Genomic DNA, 26,943 nt, shown 5'->3' on the forward strand with positions numbered 1-26,943 from the left:
TTTTGACTATGACTGTAAGAAATACATTTACCCTGCAACCAGTACACATGCACACATAAATGAAACAAAGTTTTTTTTATGAAACAAGATTTAACCACATTATAAGCCATGCACATGTGTTCTGCTTTATTTTTTTTTAAAACACTGTTCATGATTCAAAAATTAATTTCATAACCCACAACTGGGTATGAAAGCAATATGAAAAATACTGGTTTATATCCCTGAGACAAGAAATTCTTAGTATTTTGTGCATATGTGAATTTTCGAGGAAGAAAAACTACAGCTCTACTCAGAATCTCAAAAGGGTTAGTGACCCAATAACGTTTAGAGCCTACTGGACAATCATGGCATGAATTCCCAACATTATACATCATGGTGTGTTAGATTTTGCAGTACTATTCTATTCAAGCAATCTTCTCAAAAATTTAACAGAGAGATGATAAAAAAAAAAAAAAAGGCTGGGAGATCACAGCATTATACAGAATCTAAGGAAACATAGCTAAAATTCATTTCAGAAGAAATGAACACACTCTGTGGGCCACTGGCAGAAGAAAATTCATTTTCAGAAGAAAAAGAACCTTGAAAATTCAAAAATGTAACATGATGACAAATTTTATATTTAGAAAGCATCCATTTCTCATTTTAAAAAATAGTAATGTTTGAAATAATATTTCCTTATATGGATCAAAGTTTTCTTTTTAAAATAAAATTTGGTTCTGATAACCTAGCATTCTATCCTTAGACATGGTAAATATTAATCTCAAAAAAAAGGAGTTGGTGCTAAATTTTCAAAATCACAAGTTTCCCAATACTTATCCAGGAGAAAAGTTTCTAAGTTACAGGTGATGGGCGGGGAAGGTGTTAAGGCAGTAGACTGAGGTGGACTTGGAGAGCAGCAAGGTGCTCTGAATTCTAAAATGACTAACAAAGCCTCTTCCAGACTGCAGCAGCCAACTAAGTGGTCATGATCATATAATTATATACATTTTAAAATTTCAGTGATCATTTAGAATAACTCTTAGAATTTACAGTGGGATATAGGATATGAAATTTACTTTGTAACCTTAATCATAATTTTTGCTCTATTTTTATCCTGTGTTTTGATTTATAAAATCAAGAATGTAAAAACTGATATTATATCGACATTACGATCCAATTTTAAAGTAGAATTATGACAAAATATTCTAATTGGATCAAAAACACAGTCTGTGGCCCACAGGCAGGATGGGACCTGTGTCAGGCCACCCAGGTTTCCTCTCATTGCTGCACCTGCAGTTCCGGTGCAGCCAGTGGCAGATGCTCCCGCCCACGGCCTACCTGTCTCCCCAGTTGCACTTCATACCAGGCAGTCTCTACTCACTTCTCCCAGCCATGTCTTGCCAAGGTTCAAAGTCAAACATTTGTTTTCTTCGTGAATGTTGCCTAAAACACGAAGGATGCTGGGCTTTTCTCACCCACTTTGCACAATGCATAATATAGGCAAGGTTATGCCTTGTCATGCTGAAAAGAGTCTCATTCCTGGGTGAAAGAGAAGCCCCAGAGCACCCTGGAACATTACAGATGAAGGGATCTTGGTGATTCACCCCAGGAAACGCAGGCTCAAAGATACTAAGTGAGTGGCCCAAGGTCACACGCCTAGTGACTCAGCCAGAAATGGAATCCAGGTTTCTTGACTTTGAGAAGCCACTATTCTTCCTATTTCAAAAAATGGTGAGTAAGTGGGTGATGTAATTTAATTTCTTCAGAATGACCATATAATCTTAAATGAAAGATAATCTCCAGAGATATCAGACACAGGTGAAACTTTCCAACCAAATAGCACCTTATCACATAATGGAGGAATTTTAGAGAAGATATATACATTAAGTGTAATAAGAATAATTTTCTTAATCAGATTTAGAGCAGCACAGATATGCACAGAGGAGAAAGCATGTCTTACATCCATCAGCAATGGCAGGCGTGTCACCCTCTGCATGGGGAGAATGAGGAAAGAGATCATGGGTAAGTTCCTACAGTCTTCATGTGACTCGATCCTTGACAACACTTCTTTAAAGGATGGGTTGGTGGCTCTGAGAAAAACCAAAGAAACAAGAAACTTCAAAATATATCCTCCTCAAGTTAAGAAGTAAAAATGTATTACAAAATACTGTGAAAAATTCATACATTATCAGTAATGTTTAAATGAATATAGGAAAACATAAACATAATTACATAAGCAAATATGAATGGCTTATCTGCCTTTTATATTCAAGGCTGAATATTAGATGCGAGTTTCACATAAAAATAATAACAATAAGATGAAAATGTATAAGCCAGAATTTTATACAAGTAGAAAGCGAACAAATGAAGAGGTCATGGCATCACAATGGTGAACATGTCGTTTATAAATTAGTACCCAGATCTCGTATCTGATCATCTATAAACACAACCCATTAATAAGATAGCAAATAATATGTTTTCAATCAATCCTCTAGTCATAGCCAATGATCTAAGAAATTACCAGTGAGGCTGGACTTATTATTGTAAGACAGAAAACCTTTTGACCACATCAGCCAGAATATTTCTCTCCCTCTCCTATTGACATAGGAACAATGGCAATGCTGCTCTGGGGTTTTTAATGGAACCTAGCAAGATACTGTGGCATATATTATTGCATGTGAACCACCTACATAGCTTTTAAGGAAAGCCAGTTTGGGATTCCAGTAAGAGACTCAGAAAGGTCCCTAACTTGCGAAGTTTTCTGACTCTCAATTTAATCTCCTCATCCCCTAACTCTCACTCTCTCACCAAACTTCACCCCTGAGGAGCTCTGCAGAGGCCCACTGCCACTTTCCAAGGGGATTTCAAGAGGCAAGAGAGATTAGGGGGTGGAAATGAATATTGTATTACCTTGGTCTGCGAAAAAAGAGCCAGGAAAGTGGCAATAGTGAGCTTTTTTTTTTTTAATTTTTTCTGAAAATTAAATTATTTCATTCAAGGCTGTTAAAAAAAATTGGGAAATACCCAGAATAGCAAATTGAAAGAAATTAAACAGAAATATTTTCATTTTTCTCAAATTGAGAAGTTTTAAGTTTCCTTTCTCTGATAGCTTTGAAAAGATTTTTAGAAAGTTAAAAAAAAAATCAAACTCTAAACTGGTTGTATATCTAAATCACTCAGGTCCCAGGTCCCTTTCCCTACCTCCCAAAGGTTCTGATTAAATGGTCTGGGATGCACTCCGGGTACTGTTTATCAGCTCATTTTCAAAGATTCCCAGGCATTTCTAACATGCAGCTGAAAATGAAAATCACTGCAGTAACCTTAAATTCACATCAACTGCAACAAAGCCCCTGAAAACACAATTACTAATTTCCATGCGAAAGCTGACATGATGACATCATTAAGCTAATTTAGACAAAACTTCTATGTTTAAGAGTCACGTAACGTATAGCAGTACTTATTCACATTTTTAAATGCTATAAAACAAAATGACAGCCAAACTTAGCTCTAATTCAAACATGAGCTTGCATTTTTTTAACAGTTATACAGCAACCTCTCTGTCCCTATATCAGGGTTGGTGGGGGTAGGGTTAGGGGAAGTGAAGGGTGTGATTTTGCCCCCAGGGGATCTCTGCAATGTCTGCAGACAGACATTTTTGGCATCTAGCAGATAGAGGCCAGGATGCTGTTAAACATCCTGCAATGTATAGGACAGCCCACCACAAAGATTTACCCAGCTCCAATGTCAATAGTGCGAACAAACCCTGCTTTGTACTAAAAACCTCATTCGGGGTTGGCAGTTGAGGGTTTTCCACTCTGTCCATATGAGAATTTCATGAGGATGTGGAGGAGAGAGGGGGCATAATTAGCCCCTCTCGCCAACTTGGGGGCTTTGACTATTTCTTCAAGCAGCCATGAGGTAATCATCACCCCCACCCCCTCCACAGGGGTCTCACACATTGCATAGAAGCTGACCAAAGCCCCACACTCTGGTCATAAATGCCACAACTCACAGGAGGGGGTGAGAATGATAATAGCCTGTAAGCCCCCACACTGGGTTTACAGCAATGCTCAATTGTGCTATAAAACAAACAGCTACTTCTGATGAACAGGGGCCCTAAAAATTAATATACATATTGCTGAACAAGCGCTGACTCTTTTAAGGATAGAGATGGCATACATACCGAACCTAACCTAAAAAGAACAAAAAAGAGGTGTGGAGGGAAATTTATTGCCTGACTCTTTTTTATGGCATAATTATAACCTTTAAGAACATTTTTTTTCTATTGCTTTCCTTCAGATCTTCTGTCTTCTCCTAGCCCTAACTTCCCACAGAGAAAAATCAGCAGTTTAATAAACAACTTATTATAGCTGTCAATTAAAAGGAAGAAGACGAGAATAGTAGAGAAAATACTGCATCCTACTTTCTAGCTCCATCTACTCAAGAACCCCCTCTAGGCCTCCAGCAAACCACCTAATTGCCAGTTAACGGCTTAGAAAACTGGGGGATTTGGAGGGATGATCAATTCTGTGTCTTGCAGCAACTGAAAAACAAAGAACAACAAATACAAACTATAATTTCATTAGAAAGAAAATTCTCCACGCACTGGATTTTTCTACTCAAACAGCCTTACCCTAAAAGTAATCCTCATAAACATTTCTCCCATGGGAAGTAGCCCATCAAAAGACAATTTCTAAATATGATTTAAAGACCAACTAACTTCAGTCAATGTGTCCTAATTAAAACTAGGTTAGACTACTAAAACTGTAGTATTCAACATTGCTTACAACAATTTTTGTAGTGTTCGCTGTTGGTACACTTCATTTGTGCAGTATTTCACATATGGGTCAAATGTGGATGCTGTATGTTTTTCCACAATGTCACTTATATCATCTATAAAGATATTATTCTGATGTCTTGCTTCCAACTCTATGAAGAATCTGAAAAAAAAAGAGAAAAAAATCGTTTACATTTCTTCCATATAATTTAAGAGAAAACAGATTATCCTCATTTAATGTCATTATACAGGGTTGGAAAATATCTAAAATACATAATTCCAACTCAAAAAGGTCCCCCCAGAAAACTATTAAAATTTTGTCTAAATTAAAATCTCTCATAGTAACACCTTATTGCTTCAAGTTTTGGCTTCAAACATTGATAATTTCAGGCATTTTTCTGCCTTCAGGTACGTTTTAGAATAAATGAATTTTACTATTTTTCAAGAATTCCCTGGATATGAGGGGGAAGGAGTTCACGCTTATATATTTTATTGTATTGAAAGTCACATGAGCAAAACACCTGAATAAATGTTTAAAAAACAAATCTGAAATAAACCTAACTCTATGTGTCTTTTCTCTCAAGATAAAAATAATCACATTATTTGAAATCTAATAATAAGCACGGTATTTAAATGTCTTCATAATTTATATAGATTACAATTCAGGGTTACCAGATCTAGAAAGATAGCAATTTAGGATCACCAGATTTAGTATTCATATATATATACATAATCATATACATGGCATTGTTTATCCATTCACCTGTTGATGGATACTTGGATAGTTTCCATCTTTTGGCTACCATAAATAGTGATACTATGAACACTCATATACAAATATCTGTTTGATTCTCAGTTTTCAAATCTTTGGAGTATATAACTAGAGGTAGAATTTTAACCACGCCTGACTCTGTGCCAATAATAGTATACATATATATCAAGAAATGATAGCATAATACCTAGGACCAATTCAGAAAAAGCTGAGTTCAATGCCAAGAACAGTTAGTTCACTAAATGAAAGGTGAGTAAGAAATGCTCCTTTCCCTCCCATCACTCACAGTTGAGTGACAGATAGGAAGCACGGAGCCAATCACAATACTGGATCTGTACCAGAGGTTTGGTATAATAGAAAATAAATATTTGGTCTTTAACCCTTGTTCCTATAACACAGCTCCTAAACCCTTGGAATCTACAGTGTTAATAATGTCTTTTGTATGCTAGTGAGGTGACTGGGGGCTGGGGTCCCCAAAAAGACCAAGCCATGATTACAGGATTGGAACTTTCAGCCCCTGTCTCCTACTTCCAGGCAGTGAAGAGGCAGAAGATTGAGTTTAATCACCATGGGACAGTAATTTAATTGATCGAGCCTATATAACAAAACCTCCATAAAAATCCCTAACTGATGAGGTCAGGGAGGGGTCATGAACACCTGGAGGTGCAGGGAGAGCAGTGGCCCAGAGATGGCCTGGGAGCTCTGCAGTGCCAGTCCCCACCTGGCCCTACAACATCTCTTACATTTGGCTATTCCTGAGTTGTATCCTTTATAATAAACCAGAAATAGTAAGTAAAGTGCCTTCTTGAATTCTGTGAGCTATTCTAGCAAATCTTAGAGCCTGAAAGAGGGGTGGATTGCAGGAACCCTCGACATCGTAGCCAATTAGGAGATAAATACAGGTAACCTGTGGATGCAATACTTGCAAATGGCATCTGAAGTGAAGGCAGTCTTGTGGGATTGAACTCTTAAACCTGTTTCCGGAGAGTTGGAGAATTGATTGATGTGAGAATAAAACCCCACACATTTGGTATCAGAAGCGTGACGAGTAAAAACAGTTCAAGAGGCTTGTAACGAAAACTCCAGAGGACAGAGTCAGTCACTAACTGTGCAGTGCACACAGGTAAGGAAACGTGTGAGCTGGGAGCTGGGTCATCAGTGCTGAGGACGACCTGAAGGGAACAGAGGAAGCAACGTGTGCACAGGTGTGATCTTACTGGGAGACTGTGGGTAGCTCAGTGAGGTGAGGTGTGGACTCCAGGAGGAACAAGGGCAGAGAAAGGAGACTGCAAAGCAGGCTTGAGCTAGACTGCAAAGGTTTTACTGTACGCTGAGAAGCTTAGGCTTTCTTTAATCTGCAGACAGTGAGAAAGCATACCGTACGTGTGGAAGCCAATAAATCACTTAAGGAGACAAAGAAAATTGGGACAGAGGAAGGATGGATTATAAGGAGAGAGACACAGATGGCAAGCAGGCCAGTTAGATGGCTAATCTGGGCAAGAGATGATAAAGCCTGGCAGTGGGGAATCAAAAAAAGAGGACACAGATTAAAGTAACAATGTGGAGATAAAAGTAACAGATTCAAAAAACCCACTAGAGGCTGGGCTCAGTGGCTCATGCCTGTAATCCTAGCACTCTGGGAGGCTGAGGTGGGAGGATCACTTGAGATCAGGAGTTCAAGACCAGCCTGAGTAAGAGAGAGAGAGAGACCCTGTCTCTACTACAAATGGAAAAAAATTAGCTGAACAACTAAAAATAGAATCAAAAAAGTAGGCGGGCACGGTGGCACACGCCTACAGTCGCAGCTACTTGGGAGGCTGAGGCAGGAGGATTGCTTGAGCCCAGGAGTTTGAGGTTGCTGTGAGCTACGCTGACGCCATGGCACTCTGGCCTGGGCAGTAGGGTGAGACTCTGTCTCAAAGAAACAAAACAAAACAAACAAAAAAACACCATTAGATGGGAAGTCAAGGAAGATGTTGGGGTTCTGGGCAATAAGGTGGGTCCTTAAACCATTAATGAAGACAGAGATTTAGGAGGCAGGAGGAGAAACAGGAAGAAAACTGTTTAATTTTGCCTTAGCAATGTCTAATGGCCAGCTGGAAATACACAATGTGAAAATTCAGAGGAACTAGAATTCTAGGAACTGTACAGTCAGGAGTGGTTCATTGTTAGCTGGTTTTCATATAAATATGAAATACTTAACTCCAATTGTTTTTTAATGTAAAATTTAAGAAAACTGAAAAAGGAAGAAATCATTCATAAGGTCATTATCGTGTAATTCTAAGAAATAAATATCCTGAGGCAAATAACCTCTTGCGGTTTCTTGTCTTTAACTGTTAACAATCTAAAAGAATGTAGCTATTAATATATAACCAAAACAACAGTAACTTGGCTTTTCCCAATGAAAAGGAAAATTTCATTTATCACTGTGAAAGGTTTGCCAAAGTACAAGATTAAAAACAAGGTACTAATGAAATATCTGTTTATGTCACTTACTTTAATGTAACAGAAACCAAACCACCCATCTTTTATTCTTACGTTAGCACAATCAAGACATTAATTTAAAGCTTTCTATGTTAAATGATCTTTTGGTTATTTTGGCAAATCTGCATACTTTACTAAGTGAACTGAGCTACAAAAAGAACAAGAACGTATTTAGAAGAATGAGATATAATTTCAGGAACCAAGAATGCTGGTGATTTAAAAGCAAAAGTAAAAACATTCTGGTTTCCTGAATGAAACTTGAATGAAGTAATTTGGCTTACTGGGTGGACAACTATTTAATGGAAATACGTATTTCAGTTTAATGAATTTTTTTCTGGAATAACATTCTCATTATTTCCTCTTTGTAGTATTACCAAGGATGGTCATGTTTTACAACCAGTTGTGTTATACAATCTTTTTTTCCCCTACCAAATACCAAATTTCTAATCCCATCCCTAACATCTAGATTTTAAGAAACCTGTAACCAGAAAAGGCTGGCTAGAAATATTCCCTCCTAACCAGAAACACAAACTACTCCTAACCAGAAGCACAAGTAAGCCCTGGTTGACTATTAACTCACCATCACCAGCACAATCACACCCATTTAAATGAGTGCTTTAAATGATTGCAGTCTGCCCAGGTGAGCTCCTTAGCTGTGCAGAGAATGGTCAGACCACCAAGGACATAAGGTCAATCTCCAAGGAGGTTCAAGATGATTCTACTAAAGCCTATGTTTGAAGAAAGGGCCTGCTGTAGAGCCTGTTTATGGTCTTTTTAATCTTTCCTTTAATACTTCTAGAACTGTGGAGATTATATACTCTTTAGACTTTTTGTGGTTGCTTTATCAAATGATGGTCTTACATGTGGCATTGCATATTTGAAGAAAAAGCAAAATCAACAGTGAAGTTGCCACTCATAATACACTCGGTGTGTGTCCCTTTGTTAGATTCATTTTTGCCCCGTGTAGTAGACAGAAAAGACCTACAAATATGCTGTACCAATGTCCCCCCATATCATTACTGACAGCCTTAAAATTCAACTGGTAATGTAGTTGGCATGTCAGATACAGCATTCCTGATTGCTCTTGAAAAGACTGTATAATAAAGCTCGCCAATCTATAGAGGAGAGTAAAACTTATTTAATATAGACAAAAAAATATATCTGTTTTAATCAGTCAACCAAAAATATCTCCCTTGTGTCTAGCACAGGGTAACAGGCACTGGTGGATGTCAAGGAGCAAATAGTTGCTAAATATGACCAGCATTCACTGTGCCTGGACCAGTGCTCCCTCCTGTCCCTACTGTCTCATTTCATTAAATCCCCAAGCCTGCTTTATGAGATGGCCATTATGCTCACCTTACAGATAAGAATATGAAAGCTAAGAGAGTTTAGGTCACAACTCAGAGCAACTGAGCCTCAGTTTGAACCCAGAGCCCTGCCTGTGCTAGAACTATCACACTTGCTGCCTCTGCTCTCAGGGGTGAGGTGATCTTGCCTACCTGGTTAACACTGGTCAACCCACAACTGAGACATCCAACAAGAAGAGTAATAGCTGGAACTGAAAAGAAATATGTTACTTTCTAAGACAACCAATGTTTGAACGGTCTCGCAAGCAGATTACACAAATCAACACGGTGAAGACTTTCACAGAAGATTTATGTCTCCGTAAGATGTGCAGACAACAGAGGAATCGACAGCCACACTAGGTACAGCCTCCAGGAAAGCCAATGAGGAGCATCACAGCCAGCAATGTGCTCTGGTCCTGGATGACACAGCACAATCAAGTACTGGTTTATGTGTACTCTGAAACTCTCTGGGGTCACTCGTTTTGGCTCTCTTTGTTCCCTATCTCCCTCCCCTGTGCCCAAAGAAGCCCCACTAAACCTTCATGTCTTGGATTAAATATCATCTCCTCCAGGAAGTTTTCCCTGAGCCTTCTACAATAGGTTAAACTCTCTTGTTTTATGTCTTCATAAAGCCCCACACTTTTCCTTCAGTGCACCCACTATGATCACAATTATTTTATGGTGTCTGTTTACGTCTGTCTCTCGTAGCAAGATCTAGAGGACGGGGACATGTCTGTTGTGTTCACCACTATATACCTGGGACCTGGCCTCCGTACCTGGAACATAGGAGACAGTCAAACATTTGATAAGTGAGCACATGGATGAATAAATCAACTATGTGGTTTTAAACAGAAAGTTACAAAGGTGAAACATGTTCAAAGAATTTTGTTCTATTGTTATTTTACCAATAACGTGATACCCACAAATTGGTGGATCTTTCTCTTACTTTCAAAGTGGTCAGTCTCTACCCTGCTTCTCTCACTGGTGTATCAAGTCAACATATATGTATTGACCACAAGTTGGGTTCCAAGCACTGTGCTAGGTACAGTGAGGGCTGCCAATGAAGGCATGAACTCCCAGCATAAGCTTTTACGATCCTGTCAAGTAGGATCCCTAAAATGAGACTCGGTCCAGCCTGACTTTCTTCAATGCCAGCTGCACTTTCTGAAAAACCTGCCAGACCAGCCCCTCCCCCACCCAATTTAGAGAGGATGCCAGCAAAGCTAAGCTCAGCGCTCAGCTCTCTGGAAGCAGAGACAAAAAAGGGCTCTGGTTATAATCAACACTGTCCTGTGCCCTTCTCAGAATGGCATCTTTTCAAGGTACTTTTTCTTCATTAATACCCATCTCCCTAAAGCAAACTCATCATTCCTGGATGTCTCCCTCACTTGAATGAGCTGTCTGTCAACCTAAACGGCTGCAGTATCCTGCCAGAGAGGGTCATATTCACTTAGGCTGGAGACTTGTAACATACCACGCAGGTTTCACATGTCTAAGTGGCTGTTATATAATAAAATATCTTCACTAAACAAAGAAATATTCCAGATAAGTGGCAGCAAACTATGTGCTGCTGGAAAAACTTTCCTAATAGAGCACCAAAGGAACATTCTGAACTCTACCAAAGTGAATTTATAGCCTGCTGCGGATAAGTGAGATTTGGCGCTTGTTTATTTGGTTCTTTTGGTGGTCAGGTTGACACTGAAGATCTGCACCAGTTTCTTTGAACACACTGGACTGAGACAGCAGACACATGGTGAAAATACTACCACTAACCCGTGGCAGGCATCATTAATCAATCGTGGCACTCTGCCCACTTGCAGAATTTGCATTCCAGGAAACCATTATCTATCAATGAAAATCAGTGATGAACAAGATGAAGCACATTTATGAATCTTTCACCCGACTAACACTAATAGGAAATGTGTTAATTCGACAAAAATACAGGATTGTTGCTTCTCAACCAGAATATGCTACCTATCTCCCAATCAGGTAAAGGTCTCAAGAGGTTTCCTCCTCAGCAGACTGTCCGTCTTCTCACATTCTATTTTAGCTTTTGCTTCTGAAATTTTATCTCAGGATTGATAATAAAGGGATAGGGGCTGAAATTAAAAGTGGTTTGGAATATGAGGAAAAAAGACTGCTACACAAAAATATTCTGGTAGCTCTTACTCCCATTCTGATAGCTACTGTTTGATCCTTAAAATCTTTAGGATGATTTTTGTTAAATAGTTCTTATCATCCTGTTAAGACCTTTAAGATTGGCCTGGATATCTGGCAGAAGAGACTGAGGTAGAAGACATAAGCTAGGGGTATTTGCAGGCCTTTGAATCAAAGGGTTTTCTTACCCTTAATACCACATAGACACAGAGCCTGCTTAGGTTTAAATCCAGCTCCACACAGGCACCTTCATTTCAAGGTACCTGACAAATCCCAGAGAAGGAGGGTGGACCTGAGGACCAGAGGAGAGAAGGGCAAAGAAAGGCCACAAAACCAAGGATCCCTCAAGACTATTTCGCATCAGCTAAGGCTCCAACTTGCTTAGACCTTCCTCTCGCTGATAATGAATTTTCTAAAAGGAATATAACCAGGACCACACAAATATAGGAAAACAGCATTAAAAGGAACTTGAACTTTTAATATCATTAGACTGAATTTTTGCTTAAAAATGAGAATTTGAAGTATTTATCACCTGAACCTGCTTCACAGAAATAAAGTGGAGAAAAGGGCACTTGTTCCCATGGTAACCTCTTACCTACTTGATTCTTCTCTTTCAGTGCTACTCACATGCATTCATTCAGATTTTAATTTCTCCCAGAAATGAGGATAACACTTCTTAGAAATAAGAATAGCAAATGACAGAAAACACATGCCAGCATTATTACCAGAACACCTTTAGGAGAGATGAGCATCTGTGCATGCTTGGGCCTGAGATGCTCTGGGTTATTATTATGGACAGTTTTACAGCTTATGTTTTTGATTTTTATGTGGACACAATTTTTAATTTCCATCTAATGGAAACACCACCCCTCAATTTTATATATGACCATAAAAGACAGAGACCAAGTAACAAAGAGTGAGCACTTAGTAGATGTGTTCAATGAATCAATACTAGATACTTATTGTTCCTCCTTGCCCCAACATTCAAGTGCCTTCTTTCAAGGAAAGGAATAGTGAATAACAATACAAACAAGTAACTACCAAACATGACTTAATAACCACATTAAATTATGAGGGTCCCTGTGATGGGGTTGGGCTGAATGGCTCTGCTGACCTCAGATTTCTCAGCTGTCAGAATTGGGTTGGCAAATGTCCCATGTGGGAGTTTACACTCCTTACACAGCATCCCCCATGCAGGGCTTGTATCCTCAAGAACAGTTTTGCTAATCCATTGCCTGGCAAAAATTCTCTGTAAACTCAAACCCTCGGAAAGGTTGATGACTTCTACGGAGCTGTTTCCTTTTGGTCTATAATAGCTGCATAACCAGTGCTGTGACCCACTCATCATGGCTGCCCAGAAGGGAGTTGCTGTGTTTAATCCTCACTCACAGTAACTCTGCCAGGCGTGTTTGCTCTCTTTGTCCCTGCCTTGTTTTCTGTTTCCCACTTACACAGCCTCGCTGTGTACATGTCTTTCATTGTGAGTTTCCTTCAGCCTTTTATGGATACATTTGGAGTATAAATTATAAATTATAAACAAACTGGAAAAATGTGGATTCTTAGTTGCTGCTTGGAAGCAGCACCAAGAATGAATTTACAGAATATTGGAACAAAGTCAAATAAAACATAAAAGCCTCTGCATGCCAAAGCCCCCTTTCCTATTGTGGATTGGTTGCTCTGGGATAAAAATCAGTACAGGAAAGAACACATTTCTCTCGGGCACTATTTCCAGACCCTTTTTAGGGAGCGTCCATGATATTTCAAATCAGAATTCAGTTGACAGGTAAAAATAACATTTAAAAAGAAAGAAATGTTTTCTATGGCTCTCTTCAGTTTCATTTAAAAAAAAAAAAAAGGAATCAGGACACAGAATTTTGAAAAAACTACAGTAGTCAGTTTCCTAAGCCATAATGTCATAAGAAAAATGATGCACAAGGAAAAGGGAATTTCATGTCCTGTCTGACATTTTCAATCCTGCACCAGCTTACAGAGCATCTGGCTCCAATTTGCCCCTTTTCACACAACTCTCTCCTTCGACTTTAATCAAGGGCTTTAAAAATACTTTCTTTTTAAATGTTATTAGCACGAGTCAGCAAAGCATCAGAAGAATAGGGTCTATGGAGTAAACAAGTTCTTGTCCTGATTTTAAACAGATTTGGGAATAATGATAAATTTCCATTTGCTCATTTATTAAAACAAACAACTGAGTGGAGAAGACAGGGTTAACCTTCAGTGACGCCATAGATAGTAATCAGCTCAAGAAAGACCACCGGCAACCAAGAGAAGAGGGAAACACACCAGGAAGAAGAGAAAAGATACTATAAGCCAACGGCAGGAGAGCATGAAGGAATAAAAAGACAGAGTGTGATTGTTAAGCTTCCCAAACACCTTCTCAGCACCAAAGACCAGGCTTTCCCACTTTCTCTTTCCCAATCTTTACACTTTCCTTTTCCTTCTGTATCGTGAGATCAGATCACTTGCCTCATGAGTAAACACTGTAATAATACCCATAAGTGAACACACTTCCAGACAAAGTCCATTACACTGTGTACCACACTGCACACACTGTAGCAAAGCTAACGATGTTCCATGCACATCACATCTTTGGGAAATTTAAGCCGGGTATTGGTTACCAGTGCAAGCTCTGGAGCCAGACTGCCTGGGTTCAAATCCTGGCCCGATCTTTTACCAGTCTCATCTCCTTAGGCAACTTAAGGTCCCCATGCCTCTAAATCCTACTGGCAAAATGGGAATAATAATGGTAGCATCTCATGAGGTTCTCGTGATGACTAAATGAACTAAGGATTGGTACATGTCCATCAACACTAACCATCATTTAAAGTGCAATAAAATGCCTTTCTTCCTATGTGAATTCAAATGTCTTTCAAGTAATGCCAACAGGTTCTCTCCATTTTCCAATCCACTGAGTTCAAGGACAGCAAGCCTGGTTCCTATACATGTATTTCCATCATTAAGTCTGGGTGGACAGGTGCAGCATACTTCTGTCATATATCAGGATCCACTCAAAATCACAGGTACACTCTATCTTATCAACTTTTAAAATTTTAATTGGTATTTACCAATGACAAAATTAGAGAAGGGTCTAGCTCAGACTTTTTAGGTCCTGTGTATTGGTACCTCCTCAGTAAGTTACACATGAAAGAGAAATGAACCAGGGAAAATTAACAATTCTTAGTAACTGAGAAATGGTAGACCATTTCTTTACATGTAAACACTGTTGTTGGCCTTGGCCTCTTAATCATTGTGAGAAAGAACTCATGTCACAGTTAAGAGGCTCTAAGCTAGGCAAGGCACCGACATACCTGGCAAAAACACAAAGGGCATACTGTTTAGTTTTAGAGCCCCTTGTGGCAGACTAAATAATGGCCCCCAAAGATGTCCATGTCCTGTGAATATGTTATCTTATGTGGTAAAAGTGACTTTACAGATGTGATTAAGGATACTGAGATGGGAAAATCATCCTGGATTATCCAGCTGGACCCAAAGTAACCACAAAGGTCCTTACAAGAGGGTGGCAGGAGGGTCAGAGGCAGAGAGAAGACGGAAGGACAGTAGCGGAAATCAGAGAGAAGAGAAGATGCTGTGCAGTAGGCTGTGAGGATAGAAGGAAGGGTCATAAGCCAAGAAGTGCAGGTGACCTCCAAACGCTGAAAAAGGCAAGGACACAGATTCTCCCCTAGAACCTCCAGAAGGAAGCAGCTCTGGTGACACCTTGACTTTAGCTAGTAAGACTGATTTCAGACTTCTGACCTTCAGAATTGTAAGAAAATGAACCTATATTGTTTTAAATCACTAAGTCTGTGGTAATTTGTTAGAGCTGCAGTAAGAAACTAATACATCCCGTTTATGTTTTAGAAAAACTCTCTCTCTTGTAACCTCTTGTTCCTTCCCCAATATGCAACATCCAGCATCTGCATACAGCCCCTTGATGACTCATGGGCCCTACTTTACAACCTGATCTAACCTAGGACGCTGGAGGTTCCAGAGCCAGCTCCCTACTCTGCTCACCCATTCAGTGACTATTTATGGGACACCTACTATGTACCAGACTCTATTCTAGGCACACAACATACACAGCCCAGGCAATGCCAGTGGAAATCCCTGTCTTCATGGCAATCAAAATCTAGTTCCCAGGGATGCCAGCCCTCTCTGTTCTATTCCCTCGGGGCCCTGCTGCAGGTCTGCCTAAACAACTGTTAAGTACCAATGACCAAAAATGGAGCCAAACACTTCCCCTTCCAGGTCCTCCGACAGACATTCTAAATGACAGAGACCTTCACATTAGGTAACTGCCAGGAAGAAGGGAGGCAGAAGAGGAAGGAGGCGAAGGAGCTGTGTGAGCAAAGATGGGAACACTCAGGTTGTGCCCAAGGAATGCTGTGACGAACTTCAAGGTCTGTTCATGCTCTCAAAGCAACCCCAAACTCTCTGGACTTCAAGGCCAGGTTTGTTGTGTCAGCACAACCGTACATGCATTTTTTTGAGGAAGAAAAAAAACTTATGGCTTTTAAAAGATTCTCAAAAGGATTCACAAGACAAAGAAATTTAAGAACAGTGGCTTGGTGTAACACAACACCCAACAATGAAGGATACACAGAATCTGGACAATTACTGGAAGGTGAAATTATAAACGTAGCCTGGGCCTTGACTATACAGAAGTTGGACTATGCCATGTTAAGCAGTTATAATTCCTTTCTAAGTCACAGAGAACCACTGTTGTTTTTGGTGTTTTAGAAAGGTAAGCCTGGAGGTAGAAGGGAGAAGGATGGGATAAAGGGATAAGGAAGGCTGAATTAAGGTGCAAAGAAGGCAAGGAGACCAGCCACAGTCTACATGTATTCTTCTCCACTAAACGGAAGAGGCTGGCAGTTCCTCTAAATGTTAAACATACAGTTTGCATATGACCCAGAAATTCCACTCCTCGGTATACCCGAGGGAAATGAACACCTAAAACATCAAAACTTGTGCGTAAATGTTCATAGAGGCATGATTCATAATAGTACAAAGGAGAAACAACCCAGTAACTATCAACTAATGAATTAATAAATAAAATGTGGTATAGCCAGACAATGCAATATTATTCAGCAACAAAAACAAAGAATCAACACATGTTACAACATAGATGAATCTTGACAACATTACATTAGGTAAAAGAAACTAGTTATAAAAAAACACATTTTGTATGATTCCATTAATATGAAATATCCAGAAGCGTCAAATTCATAAAAACAAAGTAGATTGGTGGTAACTGAGAGCTGGGGAGGTTTGGGGCAAGTGGGGAGTAGGTGTTAACAAGTAGAGCATTTCTTTTCAAGGTGACAAAATTGTAAAACTGTGGTGATGGATACACAATCTGTGAATATACCAAAAACTACTGATTTGTACAATTTAAATGGCTTATTTGTATGGGATATGAATTCTTATCTCAATAAACCTCTTCTAATAAAAAGGGCAGCAGCTAGGGAAATGGACAGAGGGCAAGAGCTGATATCGGCTCATTCTGTTCACGTACAGATCACTCCCTTTTCCTGCTTCCCCGGTTAACAGATTTTGCGTGTGTTTGATGGCTTTTCAAGTGACTCTTAGGAAAAGTCCCCAAACCTAAAAAATAAAGGAGAGCCATTCTGCTTGAGGCAGTGTCAGGAGGCCCAGTTGTTTGGCTTCCCTGACACCCAAATTGGCAGACCCTAACGTGCCTTCAGGGAATTCCAGGCCCAGTGGACCGCATTCTGCAACCACTCTAGAGATCCAAAGGGCTGAGAGACGTGGAATGTTAAGCATCTTTGTAGGGTCAGCAAGAGGGAATTTAGCCAAAATCCCCCTAGTCACACCAGGGAATTAGAGGCAAGATGTCACACGGAAGCCAGCCCTGCTCCACTGCTCAGCCTTTAACTCATCACAACTATTATCCTTCTGCTTAATCACCATGCAAGGCATCCTAGTAAGAGGAAATAAAGACTTCACCTACAGAAAGCTAAGAAAAGTTTGTTTTCATACCATTGTATAAGGCTTTCAGTGAAGTCTAACGTATAGTGATTTAGTCCAGAAGGGTCAAAATGTTCAGAAAATCTCCTTCATATCTGAAAATCTTGGTTAGCATTTGATGATAACCAAGGTACTTTAACTTTGTTAATGGTGAATTTAGAATTACAAAATATGTTATCTGTTTCTTTAGAAAAATTTCTATGGTAAGTATGCTCTTAAATCTGTATTTCCTACTGCCAGTCAATAATTTATAAACCTTAAATAAACAGTCACATGTCAGCAACATTTGTATTCTGTTTTATACATGCATCCGTTCCTTTACCAAAACCCTGGCCCCAAAGCACACATCTTTCTGGCAGCAGGCTCTTTGTGGTATCTCCCTCTCTTTTTCCTGCTTCAATCCACTTTTAAAAAACCTACCAAAATTCCCTTCTAAAAACTTCTCTGGCAATATCACCCTCTTTCTTTCAAACATTAATGGGACCCAGCTTTCCAAACCAAATTTCTAACTATTAGCTTCTAACCACAAAAATGGCCTCTAAGTAGAGCCCATGGATGTACTCCTCATCTTGGTTCTTTCCCAACGAGCCCTCTCAGCCACTTCATGCCTTTCAGTCAACCTGAATGCCTGCACCCACCTATGTACTGCGAAGCAACAATATCACTGTGAAATCTTCTTTTATTGCTTGCTAAAGATGTTGACACTAGATCACCGGGACTATGTCATTCACCAGGATACACAGTGGCTGGTTTATAGAGAAGTGGTCACACTTACAGCTTTAGGGAGTTTGTCATTCTCTAGCTTTCCTTTTCTTTTCTTTTCTTTTTTTTTGTTAATTGAAACCTTAATGGTTGCAGTGGAAACTACCAGAAAATTTTAATCTGGACTTTGGCCAAAATACCTATACACTTACATTTGGTCACTTCTCCACCAAAGAGCAACTCCCAACTATACTTCCATCCTCACTTCCTGCCACAGAAAGCTGTGGTACATGGTACCACATGGTACATCCCAACCAGGAGCCTGCAGCGATAGCTGGGCAAGGAGCAATTGCCCTAGAAGTGCTAAACCAGGTAAAACAGCCTAGTTCTTCCTGTTTAGATACTGGTAAAGCTGTCTGGCTCTAGATTTAATTATATATACATATAAAACTGCTTATTAATAGGCCCGTTTACACTTTATTTTCTTTTCACTAAAGGTTCCCTTGGTGGATGCACTGGTGGTACCTGTAGGGGGAGGAGGAATGGTTGCTGGAATAGCAATTACCACATCAGTTCCATTTTCTCACCTTAGGTTAAGGTGAGAAAATAGCTCCTGGAGGACTCTCTGCTTCACACAGAGGATTTGTTTTACATCATGGGGCATTGTGGATACTTGTTGAACATTCACCCCAGATTATCATTCTTTCCTTCTCCTTATCCCCTGGCACTTGAGATAGAAGGTCCTTCTCTGCCTCACTATTTTCTCCTTAATCCATAACTTTATAGAACAAAAGCAGATATAATGAGTAACACCTTCACAGTCCTGTCCCTGAATTACATCTCACCAATCTACTATCCACTCCAGGGGCTACCCTTTTCCCAAATAACCAGTAGGATCAGATGTGATCCACAGAACTGAAGGCCAGTATTAGATATAGTTTATTTATAAAGTGCAAGTTAGTTGCAGGAATTTGAGATATATTAAAGAAACTGTCTACTTGTCGTTTACTCAAGGAACAGTCACACTGTGACCCCTTCAAAAGACAATCGTCTCCAGTTTAAAAGGAATGGAGAAAGATACACCTATGGGACGGAAGGTAAGCACTCCTGTATGCCCAGACTGCGGGGTGTAGGCCCAGCCTGGGTGCATCAGCGTTCAAGTTGTCAGCAGCTACTCTGATTTCTATAAAACCTTGGAGCACAAAAGTACCTGGGCCCCTGTGCTAATAACAAAGCCAGCATGATTTCAACTATGGAGTGAATACATGTTATACCTGATAGCTTCACTATACCTTGTATAATGCTTTATCATTTCCAAGTGATTTTATACATCTTTTCATTAAACATTATTTCCATTTCCAAGTGTTTTCCTTCAAACTCATTATAGCTATGCAAAATAAACATCCTCTGGCTTATTTCTAAAACAAAATAAAGCATAGAGTGTAAACACTTTCCTTGATAGGGGTACTAAAACACTTTCATTCGGCCATAGAGAATTGTTGCATGAGAAGTATCATTGAAACAAAAAATCATGTGTAGGTTCCACTATTATTAATAGTATTCGTCAGTGATATACTAACAAACCAGAGACTGTTAGCTTCATATAAAAGTATGCATAACTTATCTTTACTAAATTATCTACAGGAATTTTAAAAGAACACAATATTTTTGAAAAATGTAATTTTGTAAAGGTTTACTTTTATAAATCTCTAGGTTTGGGTATTTTAATTCCTTGCACTTTTATAAAAGGCTACACTGAAGGTTAACAAGAGAAAAAGAAGGAAGGATTTCATTTCCTTAGAAAGTTAATGAACATAAGAAGTTCTAGGTGAAAGAGTTACCACATGCCTGCTCTCCCACTCCAACAGAAGAAATAGCCTACGATATGCAGCTTCCACGCTGTAAGTTATCTGTGCAGCGCAAGGCAGGCTTAGACATTTTGATTTATGTGTAGCTGCAGGTGTGGGAACAGAGGTCAAAAATCTAACCATTACATTTCACAGAACCTCTAAAACAAGATGAAAGGGATGTCATCACTTTTTCTTCCACTTTCAAAAGCTGAACTTTACCCTCTATTCTTATGATGTAGAATGGTAAATTCAATTTCTTTAAAAAGTAGAGGCATTCTATACAGGTGACCCTTCCCTGGTAAATCATGACTTGTATGCTGAGGGTACTTATATTGTATGTAGGACCTCTAAAAACTCAACACAAAAATAGAAAAATAGTATCCTTCGTCATCTTTCTTTTCAAGTGCTTATAAAAAGTGTATTTCTCTTATCTATATATTTTAGGCATTTCTCAGTTTTCTTTAGTGGTCATACCTTCTTGCCAAGCCAACTCAAGTTTCTTAACTTTTTTTAATCAGGAGAAAAATGAGTGTGTATATGCTACGGCCCCCAACCCCCGAGCTACAGATCAGTACCGATCCATGGCCTTTTGGAGATCGAGCCGCAGAGCTCTGATCCCTGCTGCTCCCCACCTCCGTCTGGCGAAAAAGTGTGTTCCATGACACCAGTCCGTGATCCCAAAAAGGTTAGGGACCACTGGTGTAACACTAGAACTTATTCCTCCTATCTAGTTGTAATTTTATATCCTTTAATGAATTTCCCCCAAGACAAATAGCTTTGAGGCTGTTATCCCTTATAACTGCCCCTGTCTGTGGAAAAATTGTCTTCTGTGAAACTTAGGAATGGTGTGGGGCGCAGGGACACACAGCAGGGAGCGGCAGGTGGGGTGAGGGAGCAAAGCTTCATCTGTATTTATAGCCGCTCCCCATCACTCACATCACTGCCTGAGCTCCACCTCCTGTCAGCCGCTCCCCTACCCCTGTCAAAAAAATTGCCTTCCATAAATAACCAGTCCCTGGTGCCAAAAAGGTTGGGGACCACTGTGTATATATGTATATGTACGTGTGTGTGTGTGTGTGTCCCTATTCTTTTAAAGAAATGCTACTAATTTTAAAGTAATATAGAAAAGGCAAATCTACCTGATTCTTTATTTGCTCTAATATAAAAAACTTGACAATGGTACATTATTTAACTGATTGCCTATCTAATTTTAACAGGGGGATGAAGGAAAGATAAGCATGCTTTATCACTGAAAGTTACACAATTGTATCTCCTTAAAGCCTCAAATTACACATTAACATAGTTTACACTAAGATATATTTTTCCTTCTTCCCTCCAACCCCTGCTAAATTTGTAGAGAAAGTGTCTGAGGAACCTCAAGCATGCCACTTTGTGCACAGACACACAGTAAGTCCCATCCATTTTATCAGGCTCATTAAGGCCAAAAGATAAAACCAATGCAGTATGCATCAGAGATCACCCGATACACGTGTATTTTAAAAATAATTAGCTTTCAACATCTAAAAATTAAGAGACTGCACCCACACAACTGGATTCATACTTTTTCTGAAATATCAGAAGATCTGGCAATACTGAGCTCACATGCCAGAATTACTGGGTCTGGACTCACAGCCTGGTGTATGGTGACTCCCACTACTCAGCACTGCCTCACACCTATCCTACTTTACTCACTACATGACCTGGCTTCCAGGGCAGGTATCTGAATGTGTCTCCCTGCAGAGAGGGCCCTGGAGTCAGATCTGGGTCTAAATTCTGGTTTATCACCTAGTATCTAGGTAACTTACTACTTGGGTACAATCTTCTTCTGTTTCTCATCTGCTGAAAAAGATCATACTATCTCCTGCATAGATTGTGGCAAGGATTAAATAACATAAGGTACAAAAAGAACTTACCACAATACCAGGCACACTGGGATGAATAAATGATGGTAGATGTTGTTACTATTATTATCATCAAATGACAAGACATCTAAGGCATAACTCCAGAGGATGCTAATTTCCATCCAAGGCAAAAAAGTTTCTGAAGTCACTCATTTTAACCCCCAAAATTTATGTTTTATTTAGAAGCAAACTGATTTACTAGAGACTCATTAAATTTTTGCTTTCTTTTGTCAGGAACCTCAAAGCCCCAACTCTATGTAAGTGAAAAAAATATATACACACACAAAAAACACAAAAACAAACCTCTGCAACCTCTGGTTTTCATCCAATTGCTAAGAAAGCAATATATTGTTCATAAGAAATAGTTTTATGCATGTATCAATCAATCTGTTCTTTATCCCTGAAAAGTTTCACATATTAGCATAAAAAGAGAGGAGAGAATATAAGCTTTCATTAATCTATAAAATGTTATTTAAACTGAGGAAAATGAATTGCTGTAATCAACATCAAATTTTGACAAATATATGGTTTTTAAAAGTTTGTGTTTCATTAAAAAGGCTTTGGAGTTTGCAAATTGCAATAACTGATATCTCTGTAACAACTATAATTAATCTGCAAGAACTTTTACAGATTAGTTCAATTATAGAAGTACTAAAGAGAGGAAAAATTACAGCCAGCCATCTCTTCATAATCTTGGTGCAATCTTGGTGAATTAAAATCAGCAGAAAATCTTGTCAGCTTATATCCATGATCTGAGCCAGAAGAAACTATATCCAAAGCTAAGTCCAATTATTTATACTATGCCAGCAAAAGTCAAGGGTAGTAACATAATGAGGGGGGATTAAAGTGGGAGTGGGGGTGGTGGTGATGCAGAGAAGAATCCATGGAAACCTCACTAATAAATCCCCTTGAAATGGCATTATTAAGATTATGAAAAGGTATTAATGGCACTTGGCTGAACACATTATATTCTGATGTAAAGTAAATGGTGCTGTAAAGCCTTAGCAGTTTCTTAAATGTTGATTTTGGCTATTGCACATGTGAAAATTGGTATAGACAAGGGCTAAATTATGGTCTTTATAAGCATTTTATTTCAAAGTCAATAGTTGGAAGGCACAGCCTATCCATTACACAACAACAACTTGAAGTTATAAAACGGGGACATTATTTATGCAATTGATGTTTTTATAAAGCTAATATTTTTTTGTAAATCAAATCACTACAAATGACCCCCTGAAAAAACCTTGGATGGTTCATTTTGTAAAAAGAAAATAATCTGGGGATGGAAATGCTTGCCTTAGATTGTATCTGTTCTACATGTCTGGATCTTCTTAGAGTAATAAACACAACCGTGTGCTGCCTGCATTCTGAAAACAAATATAACCAGGAAGACTCCTCCACACTCCACTGCCACTGCGAAACCTCAACAACATCCATTGCCATGTAGAGTGAAGTGCCCGATCCCGCTTCCTTCTCGTCTCACTTTTTTGGAAGTGATGCCGATTACTCTGACAATCCTGAGGGCACAGAGGCCATGCCAAGACTCCGGGGTTCTGAAGAGATACCCCTTTTACATGGATCATACCGCCACATGACCCTGTTGCAACTGCTTCTTGTGCAGAACCTTGCCTGTCTACAACTCCCTATCTAATTGACATGGTGCAAAATATAAATCCTCAAAAGGATGCCACCAGAGACTGAAGTCGTTCTTAAGGCATGTTGATTTTTTTCCTTTATAAATATAGAAGAAAAATAAAAAAACATGAGATGCCACTTGGCTTCTAGAACACACTGTTCTGCTGGGTTTTCTTCTACCCCCGCTGGCTTCTCCTTCTCAGTCTTCTTGGCCGGCCTCTCCCCCACCTTCCCAATATCGTGTGTTGGGGGGTCCCAGGGCTTGTGCTCTCTCAGTCCTCTCTTCTCTATCTCCATTCATTCTCCAATAATCTCATTTATCACAACTGCTTGAAATTTCTTCTATATGCTAATTATTCCCAAATAATATCTCCCCCTTCAAACTGCTCAAGTCCAGACCTGCTTATCTGCCTATTCAACAGTGCTTCTTGATGCCCCATAGCCACCTTAGAAGGTACGGGGCATGCAGAACAAATAACCATGGAAAAACTCAACAGTACTGGAAAAGGCCAAACTATGGCAACAGTAAAACCGTTAGTGGTTGCCAGGGACATAGGGGAAGGGAAAAATGACTAGGTGGAACACAGAAGGTATTCAGAGTAGTGAAACTATCCTGTATTGTGTTATAATGGTGGATACACGTCATGATACATTTGTCCAAACTCATAGAACATATAACACCAATGGTAAACCCTAATGTAAATTATGAAACTTTGGTGATAATGACATGTCAATGTTGCTTCATCACTTACAACAGATTTATCACTCTGGTGTGGGATGTTGATAATGGGTAGAGGCTGTATGGGGTGGGGGTGGTGGGGATGGCATCAGGGGTATATAGGAACTCTTTGTTCTTTCCGCTCAATTTGCTGTAACCTAAAACTGTTCTATAATATAAAGTGTACTTTCCACAAATCTATCCTGGTTACTAGAGAAAAGACTCAATTAGTGGAAAAGACATAACCTCTCTATTCTAATACTCAGACCCAGATTCTTAACCACTCTCTTTCATAGAGCAAGAAAGAAAATGAGTAAAAGTCACATAATTATGCCCCATCTGAATACTCAACCTGTTCCACTTCAATTTCTCTTCTCCAAGCAGCCCTCAAAACCAGGAGGAAGGAATTTTTCAACTTGCTTCTTCAAGAAAAAAAAGAAATCAATCAACTTGTATTTACAGAAGTGGCCAATGATTCAGCATAAGCTGACGACAATTATGAATCATCCTCACAGCTAGGGTCACCATATAGTTTTATCCTTCAAATTGGGATACCTTTTGAGAGCGAAAAAAGGCAATCAATAATTACACCCAAACAACTAAAAATTATCCTGGACAAATGAAGATATGCAATTACACTAAACATTTAAAAAGCACTAACTGTATACCAAGAAGTAGTCTAACTGCTTTACATATACTGACTCATTTAACTTCCCTAACAACACAAATAAGTGGGGACTGCTATCATCTCCATTTTACACACATGAGTACTGAGGCGCAAAGATGTTAGGTAATCTGCCCAACATCACACAGGACAAATGGCAGAGAAGGAATGGCAGACTGATGACACTCTTTGTTAGTCACCATGCTACATTCGCAGTGACACTACTCTTAGCAACATTCTAAAAGTCTCAATCTTTACAATGTTTTAAAACAAGCCATTAAAACAATATTATATAATAGTATTTCACAGTCCTGAGTTAATTCACTACGAGGAAGTTATGGGATTTTTCCCCCGGACATTCAAAATAAATTGTTCCTGTTGTACCTTAGGGTAGAATGAGAAGAGATAAACCCAACTAGAATTAGCAAGGAGCTGGCCACTTCTGGTTTTGCATTTATGGTCAATTCTCATTACTCTCAGAAGTTATGTTCTATGAAGTTGTTGGGAACATTAAATTGTGAATACTGAACTGAACCACTGTTCCTAGTGGAAATATGGGGTAGGTTCCTACAAGCCTTTGATCACATTTTCATCAACTGATCAATACATAACTTTATTTTATGTGTGTTTTTGTTTAAAGACACCTTATTTAATATACATATTGTTGATTTAGTAACAATGAGCTCATACCAATGGCACTACAGCACTACAACCATAACTTGTACTAGCACTATAAACTTATCTAACACATGCATTTTCTCTGTAAGGCACAGCACAGCCTTCTTGCACTTATGAACCATAGACAGAACTTCAGCACTACGCTGGGGAACCATTTTAAGCAGCAAAATCGCCAAAAAAAAAAAAAAAGCACAAAAATGCAAAAAATGTACCACCAAATAAACTATGAGAAGGACACTTGTTCACAGTATAAGAGTTGAAACAAACAGGCAAAGCATTGCCTTTTTCAAGCTCAAGTGGGAACGTGTGTGTCAGGTGACTCAAATCTTTTGCCTTTCTGCATGCATATGCCTGTGAATGACCACAAAAGCACAGCAAGTGTTGAATTAGTGTTACAAATAAACATTAACAAGCAGGCGGATTTGCAAATACAGAATCTGCAAATAATGAGCATCAATTGTACTTGTCACTCACGAATCAGGCTCCTGCAGCAGAAGCAGAGTTGAGACTCCAATACTGACAGGCAAATCTGAGTGCAAATGCCCACTCAGACACCAACTGGCTGGGTGACTGTTGGTAAGGTACTTCACCTCCGTCTAGGACTACCTTTTCTCATTTGTAAATAAGGCTCAAACCTTCTCTACTTTGGGTTAAATAATAGCAACTTCAATCACTTTTCATCTTGACTTTTATTTTCCATTTCTAATCCCTTTTCACTACATGGTCTGTATAGAGCTATCCCATGTTTCTCATATGCTAGAGTTAGGCTAAATACAGCAACCTGGTTCTGACCTAAACAGAGCAAATGAAGCAGGATTTGCAGTGAAAGGGAAGAAAAGGTGCAGAATAGTGTATACAGTCTGTAAGCTATGTTTTTTAAGAAAAGTGGGACAATAAGAAACTACTTGCATTTGCCTGTATTTGCACAGGAAATGCTATTAATAGAAGGATAAAGAAATCATCTAATACATTAACAGAAGGGGAGGGGTAGCAGAATCAATAAGGATGGGCTTCCTCTCAGTATGTAAGTATTTTAAGCCATGTAAATATATAACATTAAAAACTTGGTGAAACATTCTTTCCTATAAAATAATAGGTCAGAAGTCCTGGGTTCTAGCCTTAGCTCTGATTCTAATTAGCTATGAGATCTGGGGTACTATCTGTAAATTACAGAATAGGAATATATGGTTTCTAAACTCCCTCTCAATCCCCAAATCCCCTGGAAATAGCTTATTAATCACAAAACAAAGTAAAAGAGTAAAATGAGCCCAGGT

At 39.1% G+C, this 26,943-nt stretch overlaps 1 protein-coding gene across 1 annotated transcript in view; it reads right to left on the reverse strand.

Annotated features, from left to right (window-relative positions):
• Positions 1 to 26,943, reverse strand: part of ARHGEF26 (Rho guanine nucleotide exchange factor 26) — a 126,056-nt gene that overhangs the window by 45,457 nt on the left and 53,656 nt on the right. The window contains exons 7-8 of the mRNA XM_012774383.3: positions 4,767 to 4,919; positions 1,940 to 2,069 (exon numbers count right to left, since the gene is read on the reverse strand). Coding sequence (XP_012629837.1) covers positions 1,940 to 2,069; positions 4,767 to 4,919 — 283 coding nt within the window. The remainder of the gene's footprint in view (positions 1 to 1,939; positions 2,070 to 4,766; positions 4,920 to 26,943) is intronic.

The sequence above is a fragment of the Microcebus murinus genome, chromosome 1, assembly GCF_040939455.1.
Source record: "Microcebus murinus isolate Inina chromosome 1, M.murinus_Inina_mat1.0, whole genome shotgun sequence".
Classification (NCBI taxonomy): Eukaryota; Metazoa; Chordata; class Mammalia; order Primates; family Cheirogaleidae; genus Microcebus; species Microcebus murinus.